At 39.0% G+C, this 17,936-nt stretch overlaps 1 protein-coding gene across 4 annotated transcripts in view; it reads left to right on the forward strand.

Moving 5' to 3' along the window:
* The window catches only part of LOC124272099, a 54,410-nt gene that overhangs the window by 21,625 nt on the left and 14,849 nt on the right, over positions 1 to 17,936 (forward strand). For all 4 annotated transcript variants that reach the window (XM_046707252.1, XM_046707250.1, XM_046707253.1 and 1 more), the window contains 7 exons: positions 4,863 to 4,995; positions 5,571 to 5,770; positions 7,310 to 7,455; positions 11,510 to 11,654; positions 12,773 to 12,849; positions 13,391 to 13,580; positions 14,797 to 14,924. In XM_046707252.1, coding sequence (XP_046563208.1) covers positions 4,863 to 4,995; positions 5,571 to 5,770; positions 7,310 to 7,455; positions 11,510 to 11,654; positions 12,773 to 12,849; positions 13,391 to 13,580; positions 14,797 to 14,924 — 1,019 coding nt within the window. The remainder of the gene's footprint in view (positions 1 to 4,862; positions 4,996 to 5,570; positions 5,771 to 7,309; positions 7,456 to 11,509; positions 11,655 to 12,772; positions 12,850 to 13,390; positions 13,581 to 14,796; positions 14,925 to 17,936) is intronic.

Here is a 17,936-nt window from a genome sequence, read left to right on the forward strand (position 1 = left end):
CAAAATAGACAGGTTTTTGCCAAAGCGGGTTTCAACAATACACCATCACCCTGTCACTAGAATGAACGATGTTCCCACAGACTGACTTGATCAAATAACGTTTTAGCTGTTATTACGTTCAGTGATGTTGCATTTAAAAGATCAAATCTATCATGTTAATAAATGTTAATGAATTATTACATAAGAAATATTTTGTTGTATTTTAAAGCGACTATACGTGGTACTATTTTGCATAGCATAGTAATGTAATTACCACTGCAATTTAATACGCAGAGGAATACGAATCAGCTGTTTGAGGTGACAAATCTGTCTCCGGGTGATTTTATATTTCATGTTTATTTTTAAAAATTACATTATGGGTAATAAATAGAATAACCAACTCGGTACGAGCAATTACGGGAAATATGCCCTCGTTAAAATGATGTTCAGTGCCTCGCCAAGACTCAGCACTGTGAACATTATTTCAACTCGGGCATATTTCCCGTAATCACTCATACCTCGTTGGTTATTCTCTAAATATACTAGGTGTACTATTGCCCTGCCTTGGTGTGCAATGTATCATACAGATTAAAGTTTCCATAGGGAAACAAAAACCCAGGTCTATTATACCAGTGAAAGTATTACCACAGGGATGAATCCTCTGTTACAATTATTCTTGCAGCAATTTGACTCAAATAATTCAAAACCTCTCTGCTTACTCAGGTTTTATAATGAATATGAATTTTGTTCTGAAACAATTACGCTAGCATGATGTAATTTTCACTATGCATCTGAAATATGGAAGAAACTGTCAGACATGCTGGAAGCTGTACAGAAGCCAGAGGTAATTTCAGTTACAAACACCTATTGTTTGGACATAAAATAAAGATCAAACTGTCACTTTAAAGCAGTAATTATGGTTAAAACATTTGTGCTTAACAGATTTTATAGAAAAAGATAAAACCAGTTGTTTTCAGTTCAAAAAGTAATATTTAGATATTATGAAACTACAATATGTATTTGATTTTCAGATTGTAATTATGGAAATGTCCACTACTTCTTGTCTGCTTTACACTTTGTTTGAAAAACCTCTTACACCAAAGATACAAAATAATCTATAACAGAAGCAACATCTGCATGTATGCTGCATGTATAGTTATGTTAAAATGGGAAATAAATATTTAAACGCTCTCTGTTCTGCATGAGTCAATCTCCATTTATCTGTGTTGATCGAGGTAGAGTGTCCTCTGTGTGACCTTCCTATAACTAGTGGTATCAGAGGCAACAAAACCGGAAGTATGTTTCATTTATCATTAACCACATATGACCATATGAAATGATTACACTCAACGCACGAAGATAACGTTTCAGGGATGATACGAGGTCCATGGCTATTATCTCACTACGGACACTACGTCCCTGCACACATTGCACAGTCACTAAGTGATCTGGTAAAATTACAAAGATTATAAGATTTAGACTAGATCTGAGTGTACTGGGTTTTGAAAGGACCAGCCTGAAAATCTGTCTTACTAAGAATTCCACATGACCGATTCAGGTAATTCAAGCATTTCACTTCAAAGAATTGTTGGCAAGAATAGGTCAAAGACACCAAAGCCAGTTTAAATTGTTTACCTATTTGTATACCAGAATACCGTGAGGGAGGAGGGGAGAATATATTCAAACCTGGTCCAGAAAAACAACTATATGAATTTAACCCTTGTTCACTTTTATTCTATGGGAGCAAGAATTTATAACCAAGGTAGGCATTTTGTAGTTAAGTTCTACAGTTTGTGCTTTATCATAAATACACATCCAAAACAAAGTATTATTATCATAATTGTGATTGTAGCTAAATGTAGCATTGCACCTAACTCATTCTGATCTTTGAAGTGTGAAGGCAGGGAAAAAGGCACCTTTATGTCATTCATATGGATTAAGGAAGTTAAATGATAAAGATATATGATGAGTACACTTAATTATGGTTTGTTTAGAATAAATGTAAAAAGATGATGCATCATGTCAATGTGGCCAGTGGTGTATATTATTCAAAGATATAAACTGTTCAAATCTTTACAAAATATTGTTAAAAATAGAACACTGATTTGTATTAATCTTATCTTACATGGCCATGCAGATCTCTACTACTGAAAACCAGAATGTTTTCAAATATGTACATATCTAGATCTCTCAAACAAAACGTTTTCTCAGTTACCGTCTGTCGTACATATCTTAGCCTATGGCTGTCACTTGTGTACATTGTAAGATGAATTGTGTAATTATCTGGAGAGGGCTTTTCTAAGTTGGATAACTTGTGCCCAATCCTTTTCTTGAATGAATAAAATATGTTTCAGTCAATTATGACAATAAAACCTCTCAGTGGCAAACCTGTTTTTATATATATAGTAATTGATTGAAAAAACAGTTTTGAGAAGAGAAGACAGATTATCAGTTAATCACAACAAAGTTCTCTTTAGATCAAACTTTTCAGTAACGAACCTGTTTCAGGCTCACCCTACACTACTCAAGTGGACTGTTCCATTGTACTCATAGATGTTTCCCTGATGAACCTTCCAGTTCAGTGTCTGTCAATCGGGGGCAGTGGGGTAGTCTTGTGGTTAAAGCGTTGGCTCGTCACGCCGAAGACCCGGGTTCGAATCCCCACATGGGTACAATGAGTGAAGCCCATTTCTGGTGTCCCCGCCGTGATATTGCTGGAAAATTGCTAAAAGCGGCTTAAAACCAAACTCAGTCAGTCAGTCTGTCAATCGACTGTCTCTCATTTGTGTGTCTGTCAATTGAGAGATAACCTGCACAAATGTCAGATGCTCAAAAATAACTTGTCATTTTTAGCAATGAATTTTTTAGTTGCTTGCATGGAAATTCTACTGAATAAACAATGTTTATTTAAAACACCATTTTAAAGCAAAGCTGATGGTCGTTATCCTGTGTAGACTTTTAGTATGCATGTATTTCCTAATGAGTTTTATAAACTGATTCAAGCTTCTCAAACATTGCGTGTTAACAGTGGGTATTATTGGTTTATAGATGCCCAATAGACTGAACTCTAGGGCGTAACTATTAAATAACCTATTTGCAAATATACCATCACAACGGGAATGATAACAAAGTGCACAATGGCTTAGGAGCATGTCTGTAGCCCTGGCACAGCTGATGTTGTGTCCTCTATGTCCTGTATAGTGTAGCAGCTTTTGTTTTTTAGACTAAAAACTGCCTTTTTCTGCTTCTGTTTGCTTTGCACAGTTGCAGTGTTTGTATGTATGTATGTATGTATGTATGTATTCTTTGGAAATATTTACATAAAATATGTCACATGCTCATAAAACTGTAAATGATCATGTATACAGTTTCTTTGAAATCACAAAATTTTAAAACTGAAACTTAAAGTCAATTCATACTTTATATATGTATAATATGTTCAAATGTGTAATATTTTTTGGTGAAAAAATTGCAACAATCAATGTCTTTACATGTTGCTTTGATCACAGATATTCCTGTTATGATTAATCGAGAAGTGTTTTTTTTCATGATGTTATTTTCTGCTTAACAGTTGTTTTGTACAGCTCTTTGTGGCTGTTTGTACTACAGTAAATAGACATGGCTGACATTATTGTGTCTGAATTTGATCGTACATGACTACACTGTACTCAGACAATGTGTTTCGTTACTTGTTGGAATATAGATATGGTTCTGATGATTATAGCTGAACAGATGATGATTCCATTTCATCTCTCCTCACATCACCTCACATTTTTCTTACCTTCTCATTTCCTAACCTCTCCTCTCCTCTCTTCTAATCTCCTCACCCAAAGTCACCTCTCCTCACCTGTCCTCTCCTCTCCTCTTCTCTCCTCTCCTCTCACCTCTCCTCACCTGTCTTCTCCTCTCCTCACCTCTCCTCCTCTCCCTCATCACCAGTCTTCTCCTCTCCTCACCTCTCTTCTCCCTCCTCACCTCTCCTCACCTGTCTTCTCCTGTCCTCACCTCTCCTCCTCTCCCTCCTCACCTCTCCTCACCTGTCCTCTCCTCTTCTCTCCTCACCTCTCCTCTCCTCTCCCTCCTCACCTTTCCTGTGTTCTCTCCTTCCTCACCTCTGCTCCTCTCCCTCCTCACCTGTTTTCTCTTCTCTCCTCACCTCTCCTCTCCCTCCTCACCTCTGCTCCTCACCTCTGCTCCTCACCTCTCCTCTCCTCTCCCTCCTCTCCCTCTTCACCTGTCTTCTCCTCTTCTCTCCTCACCTCTCCTCACCTCTGCTCCTCTCCTCACCTCTCCTCTCCCTCCTCACCTGTCTTCTCTCCCTCCTCACCTCTGCTCCTCTCCTCACCTCTGCTCCTCTCCCTCCTCACCTGTCCTCTCCTCACTTCACCTCTCCTTCTCCTCCTCTCCCTCCTCACCTCACCTCACCTGTCCTCCCGTTCTCTCCCATCCTCCCCTCACCTGTCCTCTCCTCACTTCATCTTTCCTCACCTGTGCTCTTCTCCTCTATCTCCTCTCCTCCCCTGTCCTCTCCTAACCTGTGCTTTTTTCACCTCGCCTCACCTCACCTGTCCTCTCTTCCTCACCCCTCTCCACTCCTCTCTTCTTCTCCTCTCCTCTCCTCTACTCACCTTTCCCAACTCTCCTCATCACTCTTCTCACCTCACCTCTCTTCCCTTTCCTCTCGTTTCCTGTCCTCTGCTCACCTCATCTGTGATAGTTATGATCTCACCAGTTTCCGCTGTTGAACTGGATGATTTCAGAATGGAATCTTAGAATCATAATCATCATAAGTGAGCCATCATAGCACTGAGATCGTTTTGTGGAACTGACCCAAGCATATTTCGTGTGTCCATGTAGATGTATGTGTTCAATGTGTGTATCAGAGCCCCTGGAACAACCAAGGAACGTCAAGTGCATATTTCATGCAAAGAAGACCGTCAACTGTACATACGATGTTTCTGACACAAAGGGACATAACTCCTACACATGCTATATGGGCGCTTGCTTCAGTGACTGGTATGTAGACATTACCATATTTGACTGATTTCTGTGCTTTCTTATTTGCTGAAATTAAAGTTGTGTAAAGGTGATGAAGGTATGTGTCTTGCACAAATACAATGAGTTGTGTGGAAAATATGCTCAATGGCTAAAATAACTAAAGCATTTTATTGATAAATGGAAGTTAATTGTGATTGTAATGGTTCTGTGAGAATTAGATGACTGATCAGACCTTAATCTCATTTTTAATTTGTAAACCTGTGGACCTGTTTCAGGAAGAAGCCAACAGTGTTAGAGAGAGGAATCTAAGAATTATTATCACTGTTGATAATGTATAATTTTGTGTTCATGTTTACAAATTAAATAGTTCAGTGTATTTATGAAAAATATTGTTTGATGCTCACATATCTCAAGCTGTCTCTGCTACAAGAGATTCTGTGACTTTGGCTTTGTCTTTTGTTCATTGTATCAGTCACTGGTTTATTGATTCCAGATATGACTGTTTGCAGGTCACTTCAGTTCAGTGTGTTGTGGAATAAACACACTACCTAATGCGATGGGTAGGCTGCTTAATGTGACAAATCTGTTTTCAGGAACGCAAATAATATGACGTGCAAAGATCATAACTTGAGCAGGTTACAAAACACCACAATTCGAGGCCGTTGTAATTTTGACTGCCAACCCCCGGGGGCTACTGATCAGTGCTGGGAGGATACCTTCATAATCATCATCCGCGGCCAGCAACCCAATCACCAGGTGTTCTACTGCAGCAAGATGAGTCTCAAACAGATCGGTAAGTTGAACAACTACTGCCCATGTTGTCTAACCCTTCTGTGTTACCTGATGTGGACTTAGGTCTTAATGCATAGGCGCGCAAGGCGCACATAACTGACGTATTATTAGAGTGACTATTTACAACATCCCAGGGTATTGTTGGACACTGTACCCATGGGGGAGTCATGATAAGCAAAAACACTTTAACAATGAGGCTAGATGTAGTCACACATTGACTGGTATATGGACTCTGATGTTTGGAGTGGGACATTTGACTAGCGCATACGTGATGGCTGGATGTTAGACCAAGCTTTTCTCATGATATAAGCAAAAACACTTTAACAATGAGGCTAGATCCCTGCTTCCTAGTGGAATCGGAATTTGACATGTGATTGACTGGTATATGTGATGGGTGGAATGTTTGACTGGTATATGTGATGGGGTGGAATGTTTGACTGGATGGGTATATGTGATGGGTGGAATGGGTGGAATGTTTTGACTGGTATATGTGATGGGGATGTTAGACTGGTATATGTGATGGTATATGTAAGACTGGTATATGTGATGGGTGGAATGTTTGACTGGTATATGTGATGGGTGGGATGTAAAGACCGGCGGACTGGGTTTATATGTCATGGGTGGGATGTTTGACTGGTATATGTGATGGGTATGACTGATATATGTCATGGAATGTGGAATGTTTGACTGATATATGTGATGGGTGGAATGTTAGACTGGGAATGTAGATATGTGATGTGGGTGGAATGTTTGACTAGTATATGTGATGGGTGGAATGTTTGACTGGTATATGATGGTATATGTGATGGGTGGAATGTTAGAGATGGGTGGAATGTTTGTGGTATATGTGATGGGTGGAATGTTTGACTGGTATATGTGATGGGTGGAATGTGATGGTGGGATAGACTGGTATATGTGATGGGTGGGAATGTTTGACTGGTATATGTGATGGGTGGGATGTTTGACTGGTATATGTGATGGGTGGAATGTTTGACTGGTATATGTGATGGGTGGGATGTTTGACTGGTATATGTGATGGGTGGAGATGTTTGACTGGTATATGTGATGGGTGGGATGTTAGACTGGTATATGTGATGGGTGGGATGTTTGACTGGTATATGTGGTGGGTGGCGCGCACGTGGAATGTTTGACTGTTATATGTGATTATGATGTGGGATGTTAGACTGTTAGACTTTGAAACTAGTATATGATGGCTGGGATGTTGACTGAGTATATGTGGGCGGTGGGATCAGTTACTGTTATATGTGATTCGTGGGAAATTTGAAAACATTTAAAAGAAGTCAAAGACTTCTGAAGTAGTTCATGCTTTTATTTAATTCTTTTTTTTTTATCCAGATGGTATCAAAAACTTGCTCATGTTAGTCAAACTTTCCTGATGGCCTCTTGCGTCACAACAAATCCTCATGCATATAGACACATCTAATCACTTTTATCGGTGTGTTAAAATCTTCTTTCAAAAGTGCCCCACTCACACACCATGTCCTTTGAGGAATTCATGTCCTTTGAACTATAATTTCAGAGAAACCAGGTCCAGTTGGAGACTTAACAGAAATCAAAATTAGACGAAGATATGTCAAACTCAACTGGACTAAACCTCATCCGCACGACAAAGGTGTCTACAACTACACTGTCAGCATTACCGGGGGTCGGAATGGATCTCAGAAGGTCAGTGTTGAGTCATGGAAGTGTAGAGATTATGTTTTGTTCAACTCTCCATCCAGGGTCATATTAGTCATATTAGATCTCAGGCCAGTGTTGGGTCATGGAAGGGTACAGATTATGTTTTGTTCAACTCTCCACGAAGTCATATTAGATCTCAGGCCAGTGTTGGGTCATGGAAGGGTAAAGATTATGTTTTGTTCAACTCTCCAGGGTCATGGAAGGGCACAGATTATGTTTTGTTCAACTCTCCATGGGGTCATATTAGATCTCAGGCCAGTGTTGGGTCATGGAAGGGTACAGATTATGTTTTGTTCAACTCTCCATGAGTCATATTAGATCTCAGGCCAGTGTTGGGTCATGGAATTGTTCAACTCTCCAGAGTCGAGTCATAGTTAGATCTCAGGCCAGAGATTTGGTTCAATCATGATCTCAAGTGTTGGGTAGAGATTATGTTTTGTTCAACTCTCCATGAGTCATATTAGATCTCAGGCCAGTGTTGGGTCATGGAAGTAAAGATTATGTTTTGTTCAACTCTCCAGGTCATAGTGTTGGGTCATGGAAGGGTACAGATTATGTTTTGTTCAACTCTCCAGGAGTCATATTAGATCTCAGGCCAGTGTTGGGTCATGGAAGGGTAAAGATTATGTTTTGTTCAACTCTCCAGGGTTCATATTAGATCTCAGGCCAGTGTTGGGTCATGGAAGGGTAAAGATTATGTTTTGTTCAACTCTCCAGGGTGGGTCATATTAGATCTCAGGCCAGTGTTGGGTCATGGAAGGGTAAAGATTATGTTTTGTTCAACTCTCCAGGAGTCATATTAGATCTCAGGCCAGTGTTGGGTCATGGAAGGGTAAAGATTATGTTTTGTTCAACTCTCCAGGGTTCATATTAGATCTCAGGCCAGTGTTGGGTCATGGAAGGGTAGAGATTATGTTTTGTTCAACTCTCCATGGGTCATATTAGATCTCAGGCCAGATTAGTCAACTCTGGGTCATGGAAGTGTTGGGTCATGGAAGGGTAGATGTTTTGTTCAACTCTCCATGGGTCATATTAGATCTCAGGCCAGTGTTGGGTCATGGAAGGGTAGAGTTTGTCTTTGTTCAGCCCATATATGTTTTTATTGGTTTCGTATATATTGGGTAGAATGGATGTAAGTCTGGATAAAATATTTGTACAAAGTGAGATATAATGAGACATGAATGTAATATTGAATTTAGGTATCAATGTGCTCACGAGGGAAGCTTGAAAAATCTTTCAACCAATCTCCCCCCAAAAAAATATATTATGACCAGAGCAACATTTCTTTGAGATTGAGACTTCTGAATAATGAAGAATGTTGTCAAATTATGTTTCACTTGTCATAAGTGATGACAGTGGTACCAGTGTTTCATGTTTCTAGGAGTTTTATACCTTTTTGAAATAATTTCTCTAAAATCTATACCCTTTATTTATATCCTATCTAACATTATGCACATTCTCTCTTCTTTTGACTGTGGAATGGAACCGACCTAGAACAAAGTTTTCAGCCACTTGTAACTCCTACAGCAATGGCTAGAGCTGGTGTGTGTCCAAACACCAGATGCTCACATATTGCCCAACACACAGCAGCTCTAGTCATTGCTGTTGGCAGTCACGGGAAACCTATGCAAAACTTACAAGTTGACCACGTCATTCTCATTCGTCGATCTTGCCTAGAGCCATCAATCACATCAACTTCATTGATCCCTCTACATGCTGTTGGACCGTAATCTGTATCCTCGTCTCCCCATCACAGTTTGCCTCCTGCCTGGCCAATCACTCCTGTATCGGTGATCCAACTGCTTTTGTCAATCCCGTCTACATACGCGCCTCCACCTGATATATCCTTGCCTCCAACTATCTCCAACTATCTGGCAGGACAGACAGATCGTTGATCAGCTCAAGTCTCTACTTCATTGATTCCTCTCCAATCTCAGCTAGACGTTGGTTTGTAGATCTCACAAACCTCACAGACCAGAACCCATTGGCTCTTCCATCAAGAGACAGCTTGTATGTCCACTCCACAACTGTACGTGTATCCACAAGACAGATCCATAGACAGATCGTTGATCAGCTAAAGTCTCTACTTCATCCATCTCTCCTCGATCTCAGCTAAAAGTTTGTTTGTAGATCTCACAAGCCTCACAGACCCACTGGCTCTTCCACCAAGAGACAGCTTGTATGTCCGCTACACAACTGTATTTGTATCAACAGACAGATCCATAGACAGATCGTTGATCAGCTAAAGTCTCTACTTCATCCATCTCTCCTCGATTTCAGATAGAAGTTGGTTTGTAGATCTCACAAGCCTCACAGACCCACTGGCTCTTCCACCAAGAGACAGCTTGTAGATCCACTCCACAACTGTCCACTGATGCTACACCTTCACACAGTGGTGCATCTTCAGAGATCTCTCCAAAGAGTTGCTCAAACGATTGTATCGGCTCTTCTTACTTCCATGGAATGGAAGATGTTGGGAGAATATTGCAAGATGCATAGTGTTTCATCAACTTCTACAGACTCTGAGTACCTGCAGCATCACCGCATTTCAAGGAAATTTGAGGGATTTACTTTGTCTACTTGTCTCACAGCCATTAAAACAGTAGTGGCCACAGTGACTGAGTACAAGATTCCTATGGTTCCAGAACTTAAAACCCTTCTGTAATCATGCAAGTTGGCTGATGAGTCCAGTCTTTATCCAGTCTCCCTAGCAGAATTATCTAGAACCATCATTGTTGTTTGGATGCGATCAGTAATCCTCTTAGCTTACACCCTCACCGTCAGGTTTGTTTCCAATCCTCATGAGACAAGAGCAGCCACTTCAACAATGATGTGCCACAGTAACAGCTCCTGGGTGTCAATCATGAAATTTCACACATGCAGCTGACAACCAAGGTCGCCAATAGTTTCGTCCCTTGGTCCTGTCTCAACAGCTATTGACTGGACGACAACACAGAGATATGTATCTACCCAGAGTTACAACTGGAACCAATACAACATTGGTCATTGGTCTTGTCTCAACAGCTATTGACTGGACGACAACACAGAGATGTGTATCTACCCAGAGTTACAACTGGAACCAATACAACATTGGTCATTGGTCCTGTCTCAACAGCTATTGACTGCCTGGCAACACAGAGAGATGTATCTACCCAGAGTTACAACTGGAACCAATACAACATTGGTCATTGGTCCTGTCTCAACAGCTATTGACTGCCTGGCAACACAGATATATGTATCTACCCAGAGTTACAACTGGAACCAATACAACATTGGTCATTGGTCCTGTCTCAACAGCTATTGACTGCCTGGCAACACAGAGAGATGTATCTACCCAGAGTTACAACTGGAACCAATACAACATTGGTCATTGGTCTTGTCTCAACAGCTATTGACTGCCTGGCAACACAGAGAGATGTATCTACCCAGAGTTACAACTGGAACCAATACAACATTGGTCATTGGTTTCTGGGGCCGGCATCAGACCCTACGATTCCATCAGTTATTCATAAAATTGGGGACAGAGATTCCTGTCTCTTAGCTTTGTCATTGTCCTTTGACAATAACACAGTGAGATATCACTTAACTCAGGATCGACCAAACCAGGGTGTTTTTTTAAAGTATTCCTAAGAGGTTTCTGAAGCAACCCAGCACAAGTTATAGCATACGATCTGATCATCTGAAAACTAGGTCAGTCTTCTTGTGAACGAATCATCACATAGTTCAACCTACAGACCAAGTTAGTCTGCGGCCCTCTGTACAACAGTTGATAAGTTGGTACATAAGTTGAGATAGGATAAGTTTAGAATTATTTATAATAATTATCCTTTCTCACAAGATGTCTTCCTTCCCAGCCAACCCTGCAACTGCAACTGCAACAGTTGGAGGTGGTGTGTGTTCGGGTGAGATGTTACAAGAGGCTGAAAACTTTTGTTTCCACTCCACAGTCAAAAGAACAAGGGAAAGTGCATGATGGAAGATGGGATAAGTAGCATACATATTACTTACAGTTAAAATTTTCAATTTTTATTTTTAATAGATATACCATAAACAAAGTAAACATTCTGGTGTGAGAAAGAAAATTACGGGACTTTTACCGTGGACAAGTTACAACGTGACAGTAACGGCAGACCGAGCCTACCAAGGAGATCCCACCACCATTACAGTCCAGACATTGGAAGATGGTAATGGCTGATATAATGTGTCTACAAGACTTCCATTGCAGTTATATATTTTCTGCTTGACCAGTTGGAAGTCAGTGCTTTATAGTGCATGTTTAACCCCCACTCTGCAATATTCCAGATATATGGCAGCAGTCTGTAAATAATCACATCTGGATAAAAGGCGACAAATGGGATCAGACGATCAGACACATGTCATCGCATCCAATTATGTAGATAAGTGCCCGTGTCGTTGATCACTTGATTGTCTTGTCCAGATTTGATTATTTTCAGACCTCCATTATAGCTGGAATATTACTGGGTGCGGCCAAACCAAAACTGAACCCTGGATTCTCTTAATGATATAATCCTTGGTCTTACAGGATTCATCTTACTGCTTGTGAGTGAGTTTAGTTTTACGCCGCACTCAGCAATATTCCAGATAAATAGTGAACACATCGTTCTGTATGGATATGGATTTCACGTGTCCCATGTTAAACCTCAGGGTCATTGTGCATAAATTGACTGACACTTTAATAGTTTTGTGTTCCAGCATTCAGTACGACTAACATTTTTTCAAATGAGTGAGTAAGTGAGTGAGTTTAGTTTTACGCTGCTCTCAGCAATATTTCAGCTATATTCCAGCGGTAAATAATCGAGTCTGCACCAGACAATCCAGTGATCAACAGCATGAGCATCGATCTGGGCAATTGGGAACCGATGACATGTGTCAACCAAGTCAGCGAGCCTGAAGACCCGATCTCTTATGACAGGCATGAGTTACTGAAGACCAATTCTAACCCAGACCTTCATCGGTCTGCTGCTTGTGAGATACAATCATATTAGGGAATGGATGTTGTTTTATGGCAGTCAGCAATATTCTATCATTTGTCAAGCGAAATAGTGATTGATATTATGATTGTCACCTACAGCCATCATAGCTTCCTACACATCCTCCATGTCAGAGCACAACTGGTATACGATACCGCAGCCATTTTAACTTGCAATGTTTCAGCCCAAGTTAAACTGATATGATGATTATACTGGAAAAACTGTGTCATTACAACCTTACTCACTGTCCAGGAATTACATTTGTATAACCGTTGTCTATATTTAATGATGATACCTGTGTTTGATTGCAGTCCCTCTGTCCAGTCCAACGATACCAAATGGGTGTTTCAGTGTCATAAACTCCACAGCTCTCATGTTGTACCCCAAGGTAAGTTACACGACAACTCTGACAGACGACGTATTTTACAAAAGGCTGCCTCTGCTAATTCTGTTTTTCTTGCAGCCCCAAAAACGTAATTTTAGAAGCAGCCACATCTCAATGAAATGTGGTGAACAAAGTTTAACATACTTTTAATGCAATAAATTATAATGTTTTCATATTTTTTCAAAAGCAAAAATGTTGATGTTTTAGGTCTTGATTGTTGATGTAACAATGAGTGAGTGAGTGAGTTTAGTCTTACGCCACACTCTGCAATGTTCCCGCTATATGGCGGCGGTCTTTAAATAATCGAGTCTGGACCAGACAATCCAGTGATCAACAGCATAAGCATCAGTCTGCGCAATGGAGAATGTGTCAACCAAGCCAGCGAGCCTGACCACCCGATCCCGTTAGTCGCCTCTTATGACAAGCATGGGTTACTGAAGGCCAGTTCTAACCCGGACCTTCACGGGTCGTTGATCTAACAACTGGATGCCACCTATCATTAGTCATATCTGCTTGGTGTTATTGTATGGCTTCGTTATTCCAGTCTGTTCCTGTGGAAGAGCAACAAGGGAAGATAACCCGATATGAGACAAAGACCACGAACTATACATCCTACTACTCACTGCTTGTGAATGGAGAAAATGACGGTGGATTTCGGGTGTCTTTACGTGCAGCCACCATAAGAGGACTTTCGAAACACCCAACCATATTTTCTGTGTCGAAACAAGATCTTGGTGAGTTTCCTGATAAAACTTCCATATTTAGTATATTTTTTGTTCAAAGGGAATCTGTTGTAGGTAATTGACTTACCTCAGAGTTGCCTCCCTTGGCCATGATCCACAAAGGTTTACATTCACCCTGATTATGACTGTCTGAATTACTCTTGCATTTAACCTTAAATATGAAATAAGCTCCTTCCCAGAGGATGACACCTTCATTTTCCTAACTGTAAACATCAGTTACAAGAAGCTTTAAAATATTCCCTGTAAGTGAGTTAGTTAGTATGGTTTTATGCCGCTTTTAGCAATATTCCAGCAATATCATGGCGTGGACACCAAAAATGGTCTTCACACATTGTACCCATGTAGGGAATTAAACCCAGGTCTTCAGCGGGATGAGTGAACGCTTCAACCACTAGACTACCGACAGCCCTATTTCCTCTAACCTACCGTTTAGTGGCATGTAGTAGAAATTTAACTGCATTCAAAGCTAAATTCAGCCTTGAAACAATAATGTAGGATGCTTCTTACCATCTGTGAAAGACATCACAAAACTAACACAAAGCAATACTTTTTCACAATCAAGACATAAAAGTGTATGTCAAGACATTAAAGTATATGTCAAGACATTAAAGTATATGTCAAGACATTACAGTATATATACGCACTCAACAATACAAAGTATGCGCTGAAGTGATTACAAGTGATTGCAAGAAAACATAATGTACACGTCATTACTTAGCTATGGACTGACCCAGATATACTAAATACATAAATCCATTAGGCCAGACCAATTCTATTTCTTGTTTTACGGATCCGCCGGTATTATTTTTTCAAGAATAAGGAAAAAAAATTTAAATAAATTTTCCCGTTCGAAAAATACAATCCTAATGTTAAGATATACGGGAGCGAAACTTCGATTACGCAAGGCAGTTTGTTGGACGCTCAGATGCTGGTATCTGTTCACAGAGACTTTAAGCTGAATTTAAACTAAAATCAGTGCTTTGAGCACCTCAGCGAGTGTGAACTTGAAAAACAATGCCTTTGAAAAAACTCACATGGGTTTTTGCTTTGACTGGTGATTTTTAAAAAAAAAATTAAATCCCCCTCCTGCCTTTAGGTTTTCTGAGGACAAAAATCCACAAAACAAGAAATAAAATTGGTCTGGCCTTATCTATTTCTATGGTTTCTGTGAGCACTGAGCAAACATTTCTGATCTATTTATTTGCAGAGACTCAGTCGATTACCTCAGTTTCTTTGGAAGATGGAGTGTTAACCTGGACAGCATCCAAGGCAGAAAAACAATTCCGAGTTTACTACTGTACTGGAAAAATGAAGCAGAACGTTGCTACATGCAAGGTACTTCATAATCATCATAATCATCATAATCATACTCAACAAAAGCATGTGAATGTTACGATTCAGGAAACACTATGGCCGAAAATGTTGAGTAATAGACACATTTAACCGGATGAAAAGGAGAGCAGACATATTTTTAGTTAGTTCAGAGTCAACCTTCCCATCCAACTCTGAACCATATTTAAAAGTATACATTCAGTGTTTTTCACTGAAACATGGTATATACATTGTATACATATCTGATATTTTCCAAATTTTGTTTATGTTTCCATGGAAACAATGTCGACTTCTCAAATGAGAGCGGGTTCTTTTAATGTTTTGTCTTTTTAGCTATTATTAAAACTTTTTGTATGATGTCTTTTGATGTTCAAATATTTATTTTTTATAGTTTTTTATTTTGTTGCATTTTTCAATATTTTATACAAACAAATAACAGTGATATTCCAGTATGCATGATGAACAATCAAATAGTTTTAGCAGAATAAATCATGGCATGACGACCAGTACGTATAGAAAGCATTGATATTACAACTAATTATTGACCAACACTTTGTTAACATATAATATTCAAACAGTTTATGTTGAAAAACTTGAAAAGATGGCATAATGTTGTTAAACTTATTTCGAAAAATTAGTTCCTTGAAGAGAATTAAGATGATATTTATTGGATCATTGTTTTTATTTGGGTAACCAAGCATTACATGTTTCTTTTCAATTTTGAGTTTTATTTGTGCTTTAGCCTGTAGCCAGTTCTCAATTTTTTTTCCATATATGGTTTACCTTGCTGCAAGACCAGAATAAGTGGATAGTTGTTTCTATATCTTCAGAGCAAAAACTACAATTACTGGTGTCTTTATATCCCATCTTTTCTAAAAAAATGTTTGTTGGCAAGATATGGTGTAAAAGTCTGTATTGGAACCATTGTTATCTAGTATCTTCCGTACATCTAAAGGGAATAGTATTGTCAAGTGGACAGTCATTAGATATAATGTCGTCGTATAAAATGTTAAGTTCAAATATGTTTTCAAAATGTTATTTATGTGTCGTGCAACAGGTTTGATTTCTCAAATGACGATAGGTTCTTTTGGGGGCCTTTTTTGTTTTGTTTTTTTATTAAACTTGTGATATGCTTTGCTCATGAGCCTAGCTGATGCCTATTGCTATTTAAATATTATTGCAAAAATTTATGCATATGTTTCCATGACAACAATTTGACTTCTCAAATGAGGGAAGAATCTTTTGGGGGCGCGTTATTTTTCTGCAAATATTGTTTTCCTGATTTCCAAACACACTAATTGCAACAGCTTGAACTAATGTATCAGAAAGGAAAGGGAGCAATATGAGTTGTTTTTTTTAGTAAAAAACAGATTCGAGCTTTTGTTGCCAATGGAAACGTGTTCACATTGCCAGCTCCTATGAAACAGAGTCGGTTATGCATGCTTTATTGACACTGTATTAAAGACTCCAGTCTTACCAGTTATCTTTGTTGGAATTCTTGGATGAAAAAACTGAATGAATTTTCTTCCCGACTTTTGAGAAAATGGTTAGCCAGTTGTTAGTAGCCTCATCAACAATTCACATGATTGGAGTAATATCTGACAGAAAAGAGTTGCCTTGATATTGGTTTTTGGATGCCGTTGCTTTTCCAGGAAACATCATGACTGTCCCACTAGATGTGGCTGTGGTGTACACAGTTACCTATAACTTTGAATCGAAATGTCTAGTAAAACTTCAATACAAATGTTTTAATGTTAGATACCTCTCCTCTGAATTCCCCCAAAGTATACTGAACATCATTGAAAGCGCACCACCTGTAAATTTTGAAATATGGTAATAGGATTGTTTTGAGACTGAAAATGAACGTTGGAAAGGTTGTAAATAACACAAAAGACAATAAATAATGCTGTACAGAAAAGAACGGATTGCACAAACACATCATAGAACACATCACATGACAACAACAAAATTCATGCACAACACACATGAAAAGCACAAATTGCAAGCATAAAACATGCTGATTAGGGGTATAAATGACCGTCAGCAAAAAAATATTCTCCTATTAGCTGTACCTCTGCAAGTATGTTTATTTTTCAATGCCAAGATTGTCACCAGAGGAACGAGAACGGGCGTTGGGCATGTTGCAGGTTGGCACATCAAGCAGGATTATTGCCAGACGATTTGGTTGCCATCATTCTGTAATACTGCTTTTCGCCGAAGCGAAATGACGACGAAGATGGCTGTCATGGGTTCAATCTTTTATTTTGAGTGTTGCAAGTTCGTTCTGATGATCCAGCATGTGTACTGATAATTTAGTGCCCTGGAACATTTAGGCAGTAATATAATTCACAATAACATGACATTCAACACATCACATCTTAATTCATGACATACTTAACATACCAATCATTACACCATGTTGAAATAACAGAAGTCATGTTCAGTACATTGAATTCAATTCTCCAGATTTAAATGGCAATAGATTTCATTTCATTACACTTCATTGAGTTCTAATACAAATGCCCATTTAAAATATTGCACGTTACATACAAAGAATAAAACCAGGAATGACACAGCCTAATACCATGTAGCAAAATCATTGATACACAAGCAGTCACTTACATATATATGGTATGCAGCTTATCAAGCATGGCGCTCCCCAAGACCACATGGCATACACGTTACCGTCTGTAGTACACAAACAGTACAACAATTCATTCAGTCAGTCACAAATCACACATTGGGGAAAATATAATGTGTTATGAATTAAATTATGACGTGTAATCATTTCATTTGGCAAGTAACTAACTTTGTAAAGATAATGTTTAAAATGCTTATTAAACTATCATAGAATTATTACTTTTAATTTATATTAACTACAAGAAATTACAATACAATTATAGTTAAAGATAAAATAAGCTTTTACTATGAATTGGATTATAACACCTATTTTACTTGTACTAACCAGCACTGTAAAAATACCATGCCAAAACAAAAAAGGCTCACCTGTCAATC

This window comes from Haliotis rubra, unplaced genomic scaffold (genome assembly GCF_003918875.1).
Source record: "Haliotis rubra isolate DU_JTF1 unplaced genomic scaffold, ASM391887v1 Scf1661, whole genome shotgun sequence".
Lineage (NCBI taxonomy): Eukaryota > Metazoa > Mollusca > Gastropoda > Lepetellida > Haliotidae > Haliotis > Haliotis rubra.